This window comes from Aristolochia californica, unplaced genomic scaffold (assembly GCF_029961685.1).
Source record: "Aristolochia californica isolate CCGP_79_NKW_82.1479 unplaced genomic scaffold, dmAriCali1.0.hap1 SCAF_13, whole genome shotgun sequence".
NCBI classification, from domain to species: domain Eukaryota; kingdom Viridiplantae; phylum Streptophyta; class Magnoliopsida; order Piperales; family Aristolochiaceae; genus Aristolochia; species Aristolochia californica.
In genome coordinates this window covers 9,682,719-9,703,627 of record NW_027181804.1, presented here as the reverse complement: position 1 = coordinate 9,703,627, position 20,909 = coordinate 9,682,719, and the positions used below count along the sequence as shown (strand labels likewise).

At 38.3% G+C, this 20,909-nt stretch overlaps 1 protein-coding gene across 1 annotated transcript; it reads right to left on the bottom strand.

The window, feature by feature from the left end:
* Nucleotides 1–3,119: 3,119 nt before the first annotated feature.
* Nucleotides 3,120–6,934, bottom strand: LOC137947632 (uncharacterized). The gene is made up of 15 exons (XM_068793429.1): nt 6,833–6,934; nt 6,472–6,590; nt 6,295–6,351; nt 5,754–5,873; nt 5,528–5,647; nt 5,291–5,432; nt 5,035–5,205; nt 4,803–4,958; nt 4,557–4,663; nt 4,372–4,465; nt 4,140–4,281; nt 3,888–4,044; nt 3,684–3,800; nt 3,459–3,582; nt 3,120–3,353 (listed from the first exon to the last, which is right to left on the bottom strand). Exons 1-15 carry the CDS (start codon nt 6,932–6,934, stop codon nt 3,120–3,122), a joined length of 1,962 nt encoding a protein of 653 aa, XP_068649530.1.
* Nucleotides 6,935–20,909: the final 13,975 nt, after the last annotated feature.

The following is a 20,909-nucleotide window of genomic DNA, read 5'->3' as shown; positions in this document are numbered from 1 at the left end:
CTTTTTATATTATTGATTTAGATGAATTTTGTGGGTAAATTCCATGCAAACCCTCACGAGACATAACTCGTCCACTACTGCAGAGTAGGGGTTTAACGGCTTGTTGCATGCGCTAAATGCAATCGTGCTCCCTACGAAAGTGGCATTTTGTTTTCCTAGGCTTAATTTTGGTTCGATTGTTGTTTTGCTAGGGACTAGCAAAGATTTAGGTTTGGGGTGTGATAGATGCCATATTCTGACATGAGAACTAGGTTAATTATAATATAATAACCTTTATAATTGTGTTATAGGTGGTTACTTATCGGTTTTCAAATGAAATGAGCATTTATTGAATTTGGCATTAATCACTGTCGATATTGCATATTTCTCTCTCCTGAATTATATTTCATTATTTTTTAGTCTTATTTCTTCCTGAAATGCTTTTTATAGATTCAATTATGGAATTTCAGGAGAATTTGGGTGGAGAAGAAGATATTTACCAAAATGCCCATAGTGAAATGGAGGTAATTTCTAGGGCAAATCGTTTTAAAATAAGAAAAATCATATTTAAAGAGAAGAGGAGCGTGAAGAGGAGGAGAGCGTGAAGAGAAGAGAAACAGAGACCAAAAGAGAGGACTTTGACCGGAAACAGGGGAGGACCCGAGAGGAGTTCCCCACCGCTGTTCGCCGGCCAATACCTTTCACCGCGCCACCGTCGTCCACCGCCGTCCACCTCCGTCCAGCAACTGAGAACAAACCCGAGGAGAGCTCGAGAGAGTCTCTGTCGAGGTGAGTTCGACAGTCGCTCGCCAGGCCGAGAAGTGATCCGAGAGGGCTTCTCCGGTGCCACTTCCGCTTTCCGACCATCCTCCAGCGTCGTTTACATATTCCGACCACTCCCGGAGCCATTCCGACTCCAACCGAGACTCGAGAGAGCCGGTTTGAGAACGTCAGCTCTGTTTCGCTCTTTTCCGGACGTTACCTCTGTCCGTCGGCTTCTAACCGTCGACGCCGGCGTCGTCTCTACCTCCGTCCACTCACTATTGCTACCCGACGCCACCAATTTCCAGAAATCGCAGCACCCGTGAGAACGAGTTGCTGCCCGAGCGAGAGGAGGAAGAAGGGGAGTAATTCGTCATTATTGAATTTAATTTTTCATATGGTTTGAACTTAGGTTTTGAATGTTAATTGAATCTGATTTGATAATTAAGGTTTATTTAAGATTTTTTTTCTTGATATTTGATTAAATTAGCTAATTAGGGTAAGATTATAATTGAGGTTGGATTTTGGTATTTTAATCCGATTTCTGTCTTTAAGTCTAGGCGCCCGAGAGGGGCTAGATGCAAGGATTGAGAATCCGGATTCGTGGTTACGTGGCGCTCGAGAGAGGCACGAATCACGGTAAAATCCAGAGTTGACGTTTCCTGTTGTGCAAGTAGTTAATTAAATTATTGCTTGATAATTTAGGATATAATTAGTGTTTAGTTCAGATTAATTCATCATATGTGGTTAGGCTAGTTGACTGAAGAATACACGAAATTCAATCCTCCCTGTGGATATGACCCTCGCTTACTGCTAGATTACATGAACGATTCGTACGCTTGCGAGGTATAAAAGTCGATGTAACTAAAATTTTACATCATATACCCCTTTCTTAATTTTAGATGTATCTCTTATTAAATGGAGGGGGAGATTTAGAAAGAAGTTTCTTAACCAATTTCTAGCATTTAAATAACCAATAAATAGTGCAATGGATATCCTATAAGGGGCATCCAAGATCCACAAATTTGTTGTCTTTTATCTTCTTTTTTTTCGTTCCCAAAGCCCTTGATGTACCTGCATCAGCCCTCTTCCTTCCTCTCTCACTTTGTCCCCTGCTCTCTATCCATTTGGTTCCTTCCTCAAGTTTCTTTGAGTTAAGTTCATAAATAATTAATATTAAAAAGGTGTTGACATGAGAAGTGAAGCCTTGATCCAAAGAAGGCCACTCATTGTGTGTGCCATGACCCTGTATTGTGCTTCTACACTGGACCTTAAGACAACATTCTGTTTCTTGGTTCTCCATGTAACCAACTTTTGTACGATATCTCAAAGTAGATTTTCTGTCATCCCGGAATCCGACCCAGTCTGCATCTGAGAACCCTTCTAAGTTGAATATAATATACATTGGCTCTCATTGTAATACAATGTAACAACTCAAATTTTTTCCATTCACGAGTCCAAATGATCTATTCCATAACAAAAATAAATTTATATTTGGAATTACGGGTGGGCACTGAACCCGTTTTTGTGGGGAGCCCAACCTGACCAGAAATCCTTGTTTTAGTTTCACACTACGAATGGGGTATGGGGTTGAGGAAATGACCCCCCGGGTTCAAGGTGGGGGTGGAGGGTTTACCAATTCCAACTTGAACTTGATATGAAAGCTAACCCAACCTAATTTTATATATATATATATATATATATATATATATATTAAATTTCTTATATTTATTTAGTAAAAGAAAAGACTTCTTTAATTTTTGAGAATTTTTTTATCTTTATTATACATATAAGAATTATAAATGTTAATTTTTAAAGGGAATTTTATTAAATTACCCATTTTTTAAAAAATATTAACAAAAATAACCAACTTCCAAACTTGATATAAAAAATTCCCAACTTTGACCGGTCAACTACACATGTGTACATTCCAACTCGTGACCACTTATATGGTGCCACATCAGCACGCCCACGACAAGGTTCGAGGGCATTAATGCCATGTAACCTTCCATGTCATCAAATTGCCCTTAACAACTTACATGTACTCATTACCTGTCATGGCATTAACAAAAATAAGCAATGTCATGGAAAAACATAGCGAGATGCCCGTATGAGCTCACAAATGAAAATTTCATTTAGGTAATCTGAGGCACATTTTTGCATTACCAGACTCTAATCACTCGTAATCCTTTCAACCAAGATAGACACGTTATGCAAATAAATACTTTTATTTCTGTAAACAAGTGGAGTGAGATATTCAATTCACTATGGACAGTTGCTGTTAGCAACGATCATTTCACTTGCAAAGATGAAACAAACCTGCAAACCTATTCAAAACCTACCATTCAATATAAAGAATAGAAGAGTATCCGACCACCCTAAGCAGGAGGCGCCTCTAAGCGTATGTAGTCATACAAGACACCTTGGAAAGGACTGAGGCAAGATGTCTGGGTCAGAAAGATTGTATTCTCGCCTTGCACCAACCAGTCACTCTGCACGTCGATGGTGAACAGCCGATACAATCCGTGAATTCCATGTCTAGCAATTACGTTCTCCCTTCCAATTCTTTCACTCCTGTAGAGCGGAGGACTCCCCAGATTGTTCAAACGTATCTTCAGAGAAGCAAGAAAAACAGCCTTAGTTTTTCTGAAGTTTGAGAGAAATAATAACTGGGAAGATGAGGATTATGTCTTTTGTTTGTTTTAGATTAGTTTTACCTCCAACACCGATCTCATGGCGGCTGCATAAGCCACCCGAAGTCTATAGGTGCCAGGTGCGGCACTGCTCAGGTTAAATTTTATCTGCCGTATAGATGACTGGTACTCGTTATTACCTATGTACCTGCATAGCAACAGTAAATCATGTTTAACTTAGCCTTCATTTCCATAATCCCAACAAGGAGACAGAAGAGAGTAGACCAAGGGAAAGTTAAGAGAAGAGACCTGCAAATATGCGCGAAAAACCAATCTTTATGATAGTCGCTGAACCCAACGTTATAGACGGGCTCTCCATTGGGATATAATTCCCCATATTTTTCCCACAAACCATACTGCCTAAACCTGTAAATTGCGCAGCGTAATTTGGTTTTTAATTGTTTGGCTAAGCGTCTAATTGATCTGAGCATCCAATTCCAGTTGACAACTGACCTGTCCTTTGGATCCGATAAGAAATTGTTGTAATAGATGGGTTTAGTGTCAGGGATGTAGAATTCGAGTGCAGTACGATCTGGAAAACCTATCTCCCACAACGTCGGACCATCTCTCGGCGGTTCATAAACAAGGTCACCCAGATCAATGTCTCTTCCTGCGCTTCAATGACAGAAACCCTTTCTGAATCACCATTCAGTTACAAGTAAATGATAATATTGACTGGACCAAGAGAAAGAAGGACACCCCGACCTGGACTGATAGTAATTATTTCAGCCTTTTTATAGTCTCCAATGAAACCAGGCACCCACCCATAAAGATTATAGTTTCCTGGCCTGACATTTCTTATTGAGAAAGACCCATCTGGATTTGTTCTAATCCAGAATTGATAACTCTGAAAGCACGAAGCCTCAAAATCAGATACAACTCAAATCTTGAATAATGAAACTGAATTCGAAGGTGAACATTTTAATTCAAATAGAACCTTGCATTCTTTCTGCCAAGACCCAACTTCTCCAGGTAAAGCCAAACCTACATAGGCAGCTGCTGCTGGTACAGGAACATCTTCATTAACGTACCTAAGAATGGATTAACAGGTTGTGTGGGCGTGGTGATTAGTGAACTAATTATAAAACTCAAAAAAGTAAAAAAAGAAAACTAATCCTGTACCGATCTTTCACTAGTAGTCGACCACGAGCTGAACCGCGTTGATTGGAACGGGGAAATTCCTCTGATGCTGGAAAACTATACGGCCAATTTTTAACTTCTGTTGCCATCTGCATTCCCAGTGAAAAATATGCTATAAATTGAGGATTTCTGTTCATCATCTTAATTATGTTATCGTCATTTCTATGACTTGAAGTACACTGAAGGCAGACTTCAATTACAGTATTGTAAAGTGGAATGAATGCAGACCTGTCTTTTCGCATCATCCCAGAGCGTAGGATATCCATTTCCAGTATCAACTGAATTGAGATAGAAAAACATAGGACCATAGACCTTCTTCCATGGCTCTCCATTCTCAAAGTACGGTTCCAGATCCAACCCAGCATAATGAGCACTATGAAACATCTGTCAAAAGAAAAACTAAAATGAAAAAATGGTGATTTTGCTGAAACAAAAGAAAAACTTTGTTATGAAGACATACAGCGAGCATGGTGGGTCCAACATGGGAGGTGAGCTCCTGCTTCATCGGTCCTCCAACTCGAAACTCATTGGTGGGGGTAATCTGCCAAAACCCAATGGGAGGGTCGTCGCCGATCCAACCATGCAGTCTGTTGTCCTTGTTCGTGTTCGAGTATTGGTACTTGTCGTCCACCTGCAAAGTTTATCATTGCTTAAACAGCAGGAAGAAACAGAAAGGAAAAAAGAAAAGAAGAAACACTCTCTTTTCTCACATTTACTACTCCTTTGAGCTGCGGCTCAACGGGATCAACCAGGAGAACTGCTTCTTTGAAGGCCAAAGTCCGTCCTCTTGGCGGTTCACGATCTTCCGGCATCGGCATGTGGTGGAACCTTGAGTCATCCGCCACCATGTAATGAAACCTGCCAATTCCGTTTATAGTCTAAGGAGCATACAGACCCCAAAGAGGAGAAATTGCTACAGAAGAAGAAGAAAGGGCAGAGATGGGGTATTTTACTTGTCTCGTCTCAGTTTCAGAGCTATCCTCGTCTCAGCCATTGAGAAACCAGGCCAGCCCGGAAGGCGCTCGTAAATGCCGTATGAGTAGAAGCCAGACGAACCACGAAGCACTACGAATCTACAATTAATATTTTGTTTACTTGCGTAACTAAATATAAGAACTGTTTACTTTTTGGGGGAAAAAATGAGAAGATGATAAGAGTTTTAATTTATGCAGAATTCACCTCTTGTCTATGTTCAAGGGAACCTGAATGCCAGTGAGAGAGGAATTCCATGTCCTTTTGAAAGACAGCTCTACCTGATCTTCAGTATCTCTTATAACCGTAAAGGTCGTGCCCAGTATTCTACAAAAAAAGTTCAAAAAATTCTTTCGGAAACATAAAAGAATAAGATCAACTGAAACTCATTTCAGCAAAATGCTAAAAACCCTTCGACTCATTGGTGCACTTAGTTAATGGAATTCATTCTTCCATGTGAATGGGCACCATTTGTAAGAATCCTGGATCGAAAATCTGAATTACAGGTGAGAAAACATGGACTGTATCTACACTCTCTGTCAAGATCTAGATTTTGAGGGTAAAGTTAAGGTTGATCCTGCTGAACTATACTCTTTAGATCCAAACTGTTAAAAAAAAAATGCTAAATAGAGGTTGAGATCTCATACGGTAACCCTTCTTTTCTACCTTCGAAAGTGACCAAATATGCATTTACAGCTGAAAAAAAAAAAGAAAAAAACGAAAACGAGGAAAATAAAAGAGTACTTACACATCAAAATTTCCTGGGCCTTTACCATTAGAATCAGACCAAACAAGATCCCAATACCTATCAAAGAAAATTGAACATTCATTGGCCGATCCGATGGAAAGAGGTGATCTTTGTTTATATATATAACTCGGTAAACCATGCACGTTAAAGGAAAGAAACTACAAAGTATGTACATACCCTCTCATTGTTTCTGTATTGTACTCCAGCAAATTATCGACGCCCCTGTACTGGATTCCGGTAATACTGCCCCCTGGTTTCGACAACGTGAGCCTGAAGATGCCATTATCGACTACAACCTGCACCCCACCGTCACACAAGGAATTTAAATCATTCCTTAAAAGCCTTAACACCATTTAATCCATTTTCGTTAAGAGAAGTGTTTAGTAGAATAAAAAAAACTGGTGTACATGGAGACTCAGAAGTGCCATCACTGAAACAAAGTTAAGATCACGTTACTGGAACAGAGAAAGAACAGAGAAAACAGATAAAGAAGAAGAATGGAAACGGAAAGCTTTATACGAGTGAGAGAGATGAGTACGTATTTATTCTCTATCTGCAATCTCACGGACTCGGACGACACTCTTTTGACATTCGCCGTCGTCAACATCGCAAGCAGAAGCAAAACCCGGACGAGCTCCATGTCGTCTTCCAAGCTTGTTGCAACAGGTGACTTGAGAGTCCTCTATATAGTAACACCCAGAAACCCCGCATATGAGTAATCTTTACTGTGCTAGTGATTTCTTGACGAAATCCAGTTTAGTATTGCTCCAAACCTGGCTGTAATTTTCGTCAACTGATCACCCGAGACTGGTTAAAAGCGGAAAACTACCTGGAAGGAGAGCTGTTTAGGAGTAAAACATTGATCAATGGCACCCCCAGCAGGCCAAAAAAATGTCCAGATTCTTAACCCAATAAATTTCCAGGTCTTAACATTTACCAGAGGGAGCTGGTATTCTTTTCTTTCTCAACTGCGGATCACTTAAGACTGCATTCTTTTTGGGAGGTGGGGGCAGAAAGCAGCTTTTCATTTGGAAAAGCTTACGTGTCTATTTGTTTATACACATGTACAGATGAGTCGGGTATTTATACAAATAAATTGGTTAATTGTGTTATTATATTAAAAATTTGGGTAATATCCTAAAATTTCCTTTGGAAAAATGAAGTGGTTCTATTTGCAGATATTGACATTCACAGATAGAGAGAGATGAGGCCATGGGGTGCTAATGTTTTATTCTTAGTTTTCACTTGTAGCTAATGCACAACTTCGTCCTATTAAAATTGACAACTAAAATATATGATTTATTCCATTTTGGATGTCTCCAAGAGACTCTGGGTTTTAACTCACTATTAGACGAAATTAAGGCCATTCTTTATGTGAAACTCACATTAAACTATAAAAATATAAAATTTATTCTATACATCTAGGAGTGGGCGTCGGATTCAAAATTCCAGCCTGACCCGACTTGAAAGCCTGGAGGATGGGTTTCCTCAGACCCCATCAGAGATAGGGTAAGGGAGAAAAGTTGGCATGGGTTTGGGGCAATGACCAATTTTCCATGCCACGTTTGTTGGAAGATGGGCTCAAGCCCACGAGCTCAAGACAAGAAACCCACACGTCAAAGGAGTGACATATATGTAAAATACGGTACTTTCCATAAAGATGGCATAGAAATGTAAATATGTGTTCCTTTTATATTTTTTGTTTTATCAATTTGTAGCCCTAAGGGCATTGTAAAACTATAAATAAAGGCATTGGCTAAGAGGTAGGGCATTGAAGCACTCTCCTCTCTTTCCACAAATTCGTCCAACCTTCATTTTTCTTTTTGACGCAACTCTCTTCTCCCTTAATCCAAACTCTCTCCTTCCACGTTCTTCTTCTTCTCTTCTCCTTCTCTCTTCTTCTTTTTCTTCTTTCTTGTTGATCTAAAGTTTCTTTTCATGAGATCCTAAATTCTACATGGTATCAGAGCAAGGAGTTTAGGATCTCTCTTCATGGAGTTATTATGAAATCTGTTCAAGAAGTTGTAAAAGGAGTTCAATCATGAAGAGATAAGTTCATGCTCTTCTTATTTACGTTTTTTTGTTTCCTTTTCTTATTTACATACTCCTTTTTATTGTTTTTCTTTACTTCTTGAATTTTGAGTCACATCAAGTCAAGATAAATATTTATATGTTGTAAAGATTTATTTCTATGACTAAATTGATGTTATAATCTTGACTCCTTGTAAATCAATTACAAGAGTGATCAAGATCATTTGTTGTTTGCATCTTATTAAGATTGATAGGTGAAATTCAATTACCTTTATGTAATTTGGATCCATCTCATTTGAGGTCGAATTCCAGCACATGTTGTTATATCTTCTTCTACTTAAGGTTGATCATGGGTTCGTGTTATGTTGTTGGTTGCCCATTATATGTTTGATGAAATTCTAGCAGTCATTTACCCTTTGTAGTTCCGCTTTTTAACTTCAACAATTGAATTTTTTGTTTACGTTGAAGTCTCCCATGAACTGAAGATAAATCTCTTTCAAGTGTCTTGGTTTGCCATTAAATCTTCTCTAAATTTTTGTTTATTGTTCGTTTGTGTTGGAGTTTGGATTAAGGCCTAATCGGCTACATATACTTTCTTCTCTTTGTTCTTATGATAACAAGAGAAGTTGAGTGATGGCTGGATGTTATTATCACTTTCTAAAGGCACAAATTTGTTGATAATTTGTTGCCTGCCCTCGTGAAAGAAATTGGTTCTTGTTCTCTTTTGTTGGTAACTGATTTGGTCTACGGGTTCTTCAAATTACATTGAGTAATTGTTCTTTGAAGAAGGCCTTTTCCCTTGACCTCCATATTTACTTGCCTCATCATGGAGATTGGATACAATAGTAATAAGAGTGATATACTCCGTATTACTACAATTCCACTTAGAGGTCTCTCTAATTACATGAGCTGGTCACAATTGATTCGGAGGGTTCTTATTACTCGTGACCTTTTGAGTCACGTTGTTAACTTTCCTCCTCCGATTGATGAAGAAGATGCGTCCTACTATAAGTGGGTTAAGGATGATAACATGGTGATAAGTTGGCTCATTAATAGCATGGAAGAGCAGGTGGCCAACAATGTGGTCCACTTGGAAACCGCCTAGAACATATGGGACACTTGTGCCAAGCTTTACTAAAGCACTGCTTCATTACAAAAAATATATGATGTCTTAAAAAACATGTTGCATACGAAACATGGAGATAATATTCACGAATTTTTGGCACGGTTTCAAGGTCTTTTTCAAGAATGGAAACTAGCTCAGCCATATTCCACTAATATTGTCGTTCAAGAACGACAAAGAGAAGTTTTGGCAGTAGCCATTTGCTTATCAAACATTAAACCATACCTTGAGGTGGCCAAAACTCAGCTTCTAAGTTTTTCTGCTCTTCCATCCTTCGATGATATTAGTGCTACATTACTTCGGATACCAGATCCATCCCCTCCTTCTCCTATTGATGCTCCATCGGCGATGTTCTCTAGCAATCGAGGAACATCTTCCTCATCCCGAGGACGGGGCAAAAATATGTCGAACTATGAGAGGGCCTGAAAATAGAGGTGGTAGAACGGGTCAAAATTCTTTCTGTACTGAGCCTCAACTTTGCACTTATTGTGGCCGTCAGAACCACCTTGTGGCATCATGCTGGAAACTTCATGGCAAGCCTGATTGGGCCACAACTAACCCAGTCTCAGTTAACGTTGAGAAAAATGAAGATAAGGCTGAATCATCATCTGAAAAAGTGACTCTTACGACTGAGGACTATGCTGCATTTTAGAAAATGAAGTCCTTCATGGAATCATCTATTGCTGCCACTACTATTGCCTCAGGTATGCTTTCTTCCTCTTCTTCCTCTTCCTCTTGGATCATTGACTCCGGGGCCTCCGAACATCTATCAGGTAACAAACACGTGTTGCAGTCCTTATCTCTTTGTTATCCTCATAAATTCATTACTATTGCTGATGGTACCCAAACCAAGGTCCTTAGCAAAGGTTCCTCCTCTCTTACTTCATCTATTCCCCTTCAAGATGTTTTGTTTGTTCCTCAATTTCCTTTAAATTTGCTCTCGGTTAGTCAATTGACCAAACAATTAAATTTCTCTATCACCTTCTCACCGTCTTCTTGTGTCTTTCAGGATCTCACTACGAAGCGGGTGATTGGTGGAAGCCATGAAAAGGGGGGTTTGTACTACTTCACTCTTTCACCATTAGCTACATTATCGTCCACCACATCTGAGGCCCAACTTTGGGACAACCGACTTGGTCATCCGTCTACCCCTTCACTTCGTTCTTTGGTTTCATCTTTAAAAGGATTTTCTCATTTCAGTTGTGAGGTTTGTCAATTAAGTAAACATGTCGGGAGTTCATATTCTCCTCGTCTTACAACTACAAGTACTGCTCCATTTTAGCTAATACATTATGATGTATGGGGCACTTTATGTGTCTCAAATATTTTCCAAGTTAAATATTTTTTCATTTTTGTTGATGATTTTACTTGAGTGACTTGGTTATATCTATTTAAAGAGCGTTCCAAAATTCTTCCTTTGTTTAAAAATTTTCATGCTATGGTCTTGACACAATTTGGGAAGAAAATTCAAACCTTTAGATCTGATAATGCTAAGGAATACATGTCTCATGACTTCAAATCATTTTGTGAGTAATGGGCTTATTCATACTGAAAGAAAGAATCATCATCTTCTTGAAGTTGCTCGTTGCCTCCTCTACTCCATGAAGGTACCCTATTTCTATTGGCCTCATGCTACACTTACAACATGCTTTCTAATTAATAGGTTACCTTCATCAGTCCTTCATCATAAAACTCCTTACTCTGTGTTATTTAATGGTGAAGATCCTTTTTTTCTTCCTTTGAAAGTGTTTGGATGTACATGTTTTGTTCATGTTACATTCCCACATAAAAATAAACTTGATCCTCAGTCTATGAGGTGCATTTTTTTGGGGTACTCTTGCACCCAGAAAGGTTATGTCTGTTACAATCCTACCCTTTGGAGGATGTTTATCTCTAGGGACGTGACTTTCTTTGAGGACTCCCCCTTCTACTCCTCCTATGATGCTCCTCCAAGATGGACTTGTCCTTCTACTACTCCTTGTCCGCTTATGCCGTTCAATCTTGAAGTGGAACCATCCCCTGATTCACCGGCCGTACCTTCACCTGTGGAGTTGTCGGATCCACCCAAGGTAAGTCCTTCTCCTCCTATGTATGGGCCTGAATTTGATACTCGGCCTATTGCTTTAAGAAAAGAACGTCGTTCCTGTACTACTTCACATCCTATCTCAAATTTTATGTCTCACCATCGCTTGTCTTCCGAGTGTTTTCAGTTTCTTGCGTCCCTTTCTTCTACTTCCATTCCACAGTCGTATCAGGAGGCTCTGAGACATCCAAGATGGAAGGCAGCTATGGATGAAGAAATGCACGCCTTATACGAAAACCAAACCTGGTACTTAATATTACTCCCGAAAGGTAAAAGACCAGTTGGTTGTCGATGGGTTTTTTTGGTGAAACATAATCCGGATGGATTGGTTGCTCGTCTTAAACCTCGAATTGTTGCTAAGGGCTATACGAAGTGCTATGGGATAGATTATGAGGAGACCTTCTCTCCTGTTGCAAAATTAAATTCGGTACGCATCATCTTATCTATTGCTGCTAACTCCTCATGACCCGTCTATCAGTTGGATGTTAAAAATGCTTTTTTAAATGGTGATATCAATGAGGAAATTTATATGGTTCAACCACCTAGTTATGTTGTTGAGGGGGAGTCAGTATGCCGGTTAAAAAAGTCTTTATATGGGCTTAAGCAGTCCCCTCGGGCTTGGTTTGATAAATTTGGTCAAACACTCCTACAGTTTGGTTTTCATCGGTGCTCAGTTGATCATTCCGTATATTATAAAGATACAGTCAAAGGGAAAATATTATTGGCCGTATGCGTGGATGATATTATCTTAACTGGTGATGATGCTTTGAGCATACATGAGGTGAAGCAGATGATATGTCAGGAATTCAAGACTTTGGTATGCTTAAATATTTTTTGGGTATAGAAGTTCTTCAATCCAAACATGGGATAATATTGTCTCAAATGAAATATGTCTTGGATCTCCTTGAAGAAACAGGAATGAAGGGTTGTAGACCAGTTGACACACCTATGGATACAAATGTAAAATTATATGCCACAAAAGAAGAAGATATTGATATTGGCAAATATCAAAGACTCATGGGAAAACTGATTTATCTCACGGTAACTAGGCTAGACATATCATATGCTGTAAGTGTGGTGAGTCAACCAAAAATTACCCACTGGTAGGCTTTAAAGAGAATATTACGTTATCTAAAAGGAGCTCCAGGAAGAGGATTGCTATATAAAAAACATGGGCACTTCAACATAGAAGGTTTCTCAGATGCAAATTGGGCTAGATCTCCTGATGACAGAAAATATACATAAGGATATTGTACTCTGGTTGGGGGAAACTTGGTTATATGGAAAAGTAAGAAGCAAAATGTGGATGCAAGATCTAGCGCCGAAGCAGAATACAGAGCTATGGCCCATACTGTTAGTGAACTTTTATGGGTCAGGACCCTTCTTACCGAACTAGGTTTTTATAAAAAGGGGTCCATGAATCTACATTATGATAATCAAACAGCCATTCACTTCAAATCCAGTTTTTCATGAAAGAACTAAACATATTAAGGTGGATTGTCATTTTATACAGGAGAAGTTTCAAGCAGGAATAATCTCTCTCAAACATGTGTCATCTCAAAAGCAAGTAGCTGATATTCTCACTAAACCTGTTACATCTAAAATCCTATCGTTTATATATGGCAAGCTGGGTATTTATGATGTCTTTTCTCCTCTAGCTTGAGACGGAGTGTTGAAAGATGGGATCAAGCCCACAAGACAAGAAACCCACACATCAAAGGAGTGGCATATATGTAAAATATGGTACTTTCCATAAAGATAGCATAGAAGTGTAAATATGTGTTCCTTTTATGTTTTTTGTTTTATCAAGTTGTAGCCCTAAGGGCATTGTAGAACTATAAATAAAGGCATTGGCTAAGAGGTAGGGCATTGAAGCACTCTCCTCTCTTTCCACAAATTTGTCTAGCCCTCATTTTTCTTTTTGATGCAACCCTCTTCTCCCTCAATCCAAACTCTCTCCTTCCACGTTCTTCTTCTTCTCTTCTCCTTCTCTTTTCTTCTTCTTCTTCTTTCTTGTTGATCAAAATTTCCTTTTCATGAGATCCTAAATTCTAAAACGTTGAATCCAACCTCTTTAATTTAAATAAATAAATAAAATATTTAAAACTTTTTTAATATAAATATTTTTTATATTAGAGTTTTTCTAAAACTCCCTACCAACACTTACATTGGATGTTCTTTAAGATTTTTTAAAGAAATGATCCAATGAATCACTAGTCATTGGAGGTAGTGGGTTCGATTCAATTCAATCCAAGATGAGTCGTCCGTACGAGTGTCTATTAGCCAACAAAACCCGACCCTCATCACTGACGAGGAGCGGTTTGTAGTGAATGTGGAGTCATATGGGGTTCTACCAGGGGTATTCGGTGAAGTTGGACTTTGGTAGGTTTTTGCGTGGTTGGGAATACTCAAGCAAATTTTGACTTAGGCAGTTTCTTGCATGAATAGGATTAGTCATACGAGGCTCTTCTAGGGGTGTTAGAAGACTTAGGACTTGGGTCTGTTTTTACATAAAGATGGCTAATGGGTATGGAGGGTAGGTTTGGTCCAATTCAAACCAGGTTGAGTTGTCTACACGAGTGTTCATTAGCCAATGCAACCTGACCCCATTATTAACGAGGTATGGTTCGTAGTGACTGCAAAGTCATATGGGGCTCTACCAGGGGTGTTTAGTGAATTTAAACTTTGATAAGTTTTTGCATGGTTAGGACTAGTCAAACGAATTTGGACTTGGTTTTTTCCCTGTTGATGCTTTTGTGAGTGTCGTAGTTAGTAGGTTGGGTAGTTAAAGATTAATTAAATGTATGCATGGTGAAATTTAAAAGTGTTATAGAATGTTTAATTAATTACCTTGTAGAGTGTTTTAGGCATTCATCTGTCCTTATTAAGATGTCAGGAATTTTGTTAACAAAAGACTCATACTAATGTATGTGGATTTTGTCAGTTGTTCGGTTCCTCTGTCGATACAATACAAAATTGAAGGAGAAGTCTAGAAATTTTTATGGTTATGACGGAGGCCAATTACATGTCATAAAGATTTCAATTTCGACTAATTTTAGTGAGTTCTTAGTGATGATGTACAGAGTCACTGGGTGGGATGGTGATACTCGCCCAATGATTATTAAGGACAAAATTTTTACCTTGTCATGGGGATTTTTACTATCTTTAATGTGGAAGATGATCATAATTTGATTGAATTATTTGAGCTTGCTTCAAGTAATAAACCTATGGTTGTGGAGATTTACTTTGTGAAAACAATGGCAAAGAGCATATGGAAGGGAGGGTACGAGGAATCATGATTTTATTGGTGAAACATCCTATCCCCAAAAATTTCCAAGTAGATTTGATGATACATAGGAGTAAGTATTTATATTTGTATATTCCTGGATTGTAATAGGTTTACATGACTTTTTTTTTAATTACTAACTATTATGTATATAGGTTTAATACACAAGGGTGTGAAGTGGGGTTTTTGAACCCCCTCCTATGGCATTACAATTTGAAAGTGGAACATCTTCACCCATGTAATTTCATATATCTCTTCAGTATTCAAGTTTTGCTAAATGTGTGATGTTAATTGTATCCCTACCTGGATATTTATGTTTATTGTTGTGTGTATTCATGGCTACCAGTAATGATGGTAGTGATAAGTGAAGTGATGATGATATTGATTTAGAGGATATTGATAGTGAGTTTAATAGAAGTATGTCAATTGCCATTGACCATGAGGGAGATGAGATATTGGAAGTGAGGTTTACTATGACAAAGTTGAAGAACAATGCAATTGGGTGCTCGAGATATATATGAAGATGTCTGAAAGGTTAATATTAGATGTGTCAATGATGTTCCTATAATAATAGATTATTCGGACTCAACATCAGTTAATATTAGTGTGGGGCAAATATTTGAGGATAAGTCTCAAATGCAATTTTACTTCAAAAAATACTCGATTGAAAGACATGTTGAGTATAAGACATTGAGGTCTAGTGGTTATAATTATAAAATTAAATGTGTTCATGATGGTTGCCCTTGGAGTGTTTTAGCATTATATGGTCGAAGGATTTATCAATTTACAATAAGAAATTATGATGGAGATCACATAAGTGTTAATACTTCTATTCGTCATGATCATCAACAATGTACATCATCTTTCATTTGTAACCTGACTTGCAACAATTTCAGCACTCCACATCCTTCCGAATTTGGATTTGCTTCTTTCATTCCATAACTTCCTTCTACCATTGTCCTGTTGGAATTCGTCTTGAAGTTATTTTCCCTAATATCTACCCTTTGGGCCAAATTTAGATGTCGACGATTCTTCGAAGTCCTTTCTACGAATTTCCTCCACAAGAATGATATCCCAAACATCATTAAAAATCAACTACCCGTTGCTAACAAAGTTGTTGACCGCAACCCTCATAGGCTCCTAACAATTTGGCAGAGACGCCAAAAGAATTAAAGCAGGAACCTCATCATCAAATTTAATCTGAACCGAGGTCAATTGATTGACAATCGTGCTAAACTCATTCAAATGTGATGCCACTGACATGTTTTCTGTCATCTTTAAATTGAAGAGTTTTTTTCATGAGATGTACCTTATCATGTGCGGAAGGCTTCTCATACATGTCAGACAAAATCTTCATAATCCCCGTTGTGGTTTGCTCTGATACCACGTTGTGAGCAATGTTCTTCGATAGTATTAATCGGACTACTCCCAACACTTGTCTATCAAGGAGATTCCACTCATCATTTTTCATACCTTCTGGTTTCATATCCAGAAGTGGTGCATGCAGCTTTTTACTGCATAGATAATCTTCGATTTGCATCCTCTAGAATGCAAACTCCATTCCATCAAACTTGTTGATCCCTAGTGCCGATCCTTCTCTGCTAGCCATTGCTCTCAATCACGAACCAAAGCTCTGATGCCACTTGTTAGGAATTAGATGCCCTAATTTCAAACTAACGAGAGCAAAAAGAATAAATACAAGAGAAGAGAAAAGCAAACACGAAAAATCACAACAAGATTTATACAGGTTCACCTCAAGGTTAAATAGTTTACAAGAGAAATAGTACACTTACATGTGTTTCTCTCAAACCTCTTGAGCTGCAACTCGAGATGCTTCTCGGATTAAGATCATAAAACCCTAATAGCGGTGCCCCAATGACGACCTTACTGCGAAGGTAGATCCGTGACTAACTCAACTTAAGGCATTAATTAGGCTCCACAACTTAACAAGTTAGACACGTAGCAAAATTGATGTGTAATCTGATCTCAGTAGGGCAACTTGATGATGAAGGTCATAATGTGACTTTTAATGGTGTTGTTTAGAAAGTCACTAAGGGAGCCGTGGTTGTTGCACAAGGAATTAAAACTAGAACTCTTTACATCACTTCCAGTTACAGAGACACACTTGCAGTTGTTGATGCTGTTACTGATTCTAATTTGTGGCGTATAGGCTCAGTCACATAAGTCAGAAGAGAATAAAAGTGTTTTAGTCCAAAGGGAAGCTACCAAGGTTGAAAACTGTAAATAATAGTTTGTGTGAAGGCTGTATTTTTGGCAAACAGAAAAGGGTTAGCTTTTCTCAGGCTAGAAAGGAGCAAAAGACAAAAAAATTGGAGTTGGATCACACATATGTGTGGGGGCCTTCAATTTTTACTTCCCTTGGTGGTTCTAACTACTATATCACATTTATTGATGATGCAAGCATAAAGGTATAGGTTTATTTTATGAAAGTAAACTTTGATGTCTTTGATACCTTCAAGAGATGGAGAGCAATGGTTCAGAATGAGACAAATTTGAAGGTGAAGTATTTGTAGTCAGATAATGGGGGAGAATACATAGATGATGATTTCAAGTGGTATTGTACCAATAATGGAATCAAGATGAAGAACATTCCTGGAAAATCTCAACAGAAATGTGTAGCTTAGAAGATGAACAAGACCTTGAACGAGTATGCTAGGAGCATCAGATTACAAGCGGGATTGCCAAAGATGTTCTAGTTTGAGGCTAGGTCCCTCAACACCATTGGATTGCAAAATACCAGAAGAGGTCTAGAGAGGCAAAGAGGTAAACCTTTCTTTATTGAAAGTTTTTGGTCGTGTTTCTTATATTCATATTGATTATGCTGTTAGAAATACACTTGATGCTAAATCTAATATATGTTTCTTTATTGGCTAAGGTGGTACCGATTTTGGTTATCGCTTCTGGGATGACCAATTGTATGGTTATCATGAGCAAGGACTTGATCTTCAATGAAGGTGCCATGTATAAAGATAGGTTGAGAACAAAGTCTTAGAGCACAAGTGATGAAGCTAAGAAGTCTAAAGTGATTTAGTTGAAAGATCTTCCAGTTAATGAGATGGAGAATATCGCTCAGGAAGGCCAGGAAAACATACCCCCAGAAGTAAATCAGGACATTCCTGTGACTAAACTCAAGAGATCTACCAGAACTAGCAGACCACCACAAAGGTACTCCCCTGCATTGAATTATTTTTTATTGACTAATAAAGGTGAACCAGAGAGTTATGAGGAAGCCGTGCAAGTTGATGAATCAATCAAGTGGGAGTTGGCTATGAAGGACGAGATGGATTCACTGTTATCCAATCAAACATGGCAGCTTACCGAGTTACCAAAAGGGTAGAAGGCCTTGTAAAATAAATGGGTATACCAAAGAAAAGACGAACATGATGGCAGCAAGCGGTGCAAGGCAAGACTGATGTTAAAAGGTTTTCAACAAAAAGAAGGCATTGCCTACACTGAGATTTTCTCTCCAATAGTGAAATTGACTACTGTGAGAACAGTGTTTGGACCAATGGCAAATGAAGACTTGCACTTAGAACAGTTGGATGTAAAGACAACCTTTCTTCATGGTGATTTGGATGAAGAAATCGACATGATGCAGCCATAGGGTTTCAAAGCACATGGAAAGAAGAAAATGGTGTGCAAACTTCAAAAGAGCTTGTATGGTCTTAAACAAGCTTCAAGACAGTGGTATAAGAAGTTTGACACATTTATGAGAAGTAATGGTTTCTTGACGTGCCAGGTAAATCGTTGTTGTTATGTGAAGAACCTTGATAACTCCTATATCATTCTAATACTATATGTTGATGACATGTTGATAGTAGGTGCTTGCAAACAAGAAATAAAAAAGTTGAAAAGGGAGTTGTCCTAGAAGTTTTCAATGAAGGATTTGGGTGCTACAAAACAAATCCTTGGGATGAGGATTACTGGCAACATTGATGTCTTGAAACTGTTACAAGAAGAATATGTGAAGAAGGTCCTAAGCAGATTCAACATGAATAATGCAAAAACAGTAAGTACTCCTTTGGCTAGTCACTTTAGGCTATCTAAGAAGGAGTCACCTTCTACTATGCAAGAGTGAGCCAACAAGGCCAATGTGCCTTATGTTTCTGCTATTAGCAGTCTCATGTGTGCCATTGTTATAAACTCGATAGCGAGCCGTGTCAACCAGAGGCACCGAGGCTGAGCCACTAAGTATTGAGTTTCTTTTAGTTTTAATGTACTGCACTTTTATCTCAATTTAGGAGTAAATATGCCATATGGGCATTTTTGTAATTTTTGGCCTAAACTCATGTTGGCACCAAGCTTATGTAAGAGGCAAAGTGGAATATGAAAAGTCAAGTCTCATTTTAGCCAAAGAAGGGTGTATAGTTCTCCTGGACGAGGTCTGGGTAGGGATTTCTCCTCAGGAGTTCTTGGGTTTGGGAGTTCTCCTCAATGAACTCCCTCTTCTTCCAATTTTCTTCCTTTCTCTTCCCTCTTCTCCCACTCTCCCTTTCCATTTTACTGAGTCCAACCTGAGTACAGCAGAGCTGGATGTGTGTTTTGTTGTAAGGGTTAACCCGAGTTCCACCACAACCCCACAGTAGTGCTTAAAACTCATCCTCAAATCTGGATTCAACCTTCCCACGTCGTGTTACACGATCCATGACTAGGGATCGTAACATCTTGGTATAGAGCTATACCGATGTTGCGAGTTCGAATCCCAGAGGGGCCAACCTAGATGCCAGATTAAAATTATTGGTAGGTTCAAAAAGTGGGTCAGGCCACTGTCGCTAGAGTGGGCCGTCGTGGACATCGGCTCATAACGATGGGAGTATTGTTATGGTCTTGGGATTAAGTACTTGGCTTTCTGCTACCAAACAGGCCGATCTTTTGGCTAGTATTGGCTAGGTACTTAACAACCATGGTATGCAATGGGAGTTATGAGTAGATATATGAGTAATACGGTTAAAAAACATTGGGAAGCTATGAAGTGGATTCTCAGGTATTTGAGAGGCACTATCGGGGGGGGGGGGGGGGGGGGGGGGGGGGGTGTTTAGTCAACAAAACTGATTTTTGAAGTTCATGTTCATCTCCAACATGAAGATCATGTCAGTCATCTACATGAACTTCATCTTTGCACTGTGTTAGTGTTGACGACTTCATGTGCACTGGAAAACAATTTCCAGTGTTAGTGCCCCAACATGAGAAAAACATAAAAAACAAGAAAATCCCTAAACCCTTACAGTACACTTAATTACAACATAATTCTTAAACCCCAAATTAAGTAAAACAACCATTATTACTACACGAATAAGTTATTTAATGTATAATTAAATATATTAATATATTTATTAATTGAATTAGATATTTTATTGTACATTAATATGGTAATTACATGCGCCAATGAAATACGCACATGATTAATTACAAGTAATAAATAAATAGCGTTATAAATAACAAAAAAAAAGTAATATGTTTAGTTGTTAATTTATTAATAACAAATGATATACTTTAACCTAAAACTGAATGATTTAAGAGAAAAAATTGATCTCATCATAATTTTAACATACTATATATTTGTACATAATATATTTTATGTATTATTAATTAATAATATATTGTCGCAAAATTTAAAACCATTGGTTTAATTAATTATTGTAGTGGGATAATTAAACCAAAATAATTTATCAAATATTTATTTTAAGATTATTTTAATTATGACTATTAAATCACTATTTTAATATAGTAATTATAAAATAAATATATTAAATAAATAAAATAATTATTTAATAAATAAAAATTATAAATTAGTAATTTTTATGACGATAGTTTAATTTTTCCTAACTTAGGAAAAATTAAACCATTGTCGTCTTCCTTAGCGACTAGCCAGCGGGCAACGACGACGGCGCTCTGACGGTACGCCAAGAGGGAGAAGAGAAGTCGGGAGGCTGAGAGGCTCTACAATAGATGCTCGGCCTCCTGTGCTCTACGACGGAGGTTGAGAGCGAGAGGAAAGGGAGGATGGCCGACGCGGGGGAGGACGCCGAGAGAGAATAGAAGCCGTCACCAAGGGAGGAAGGCCTCCCTCT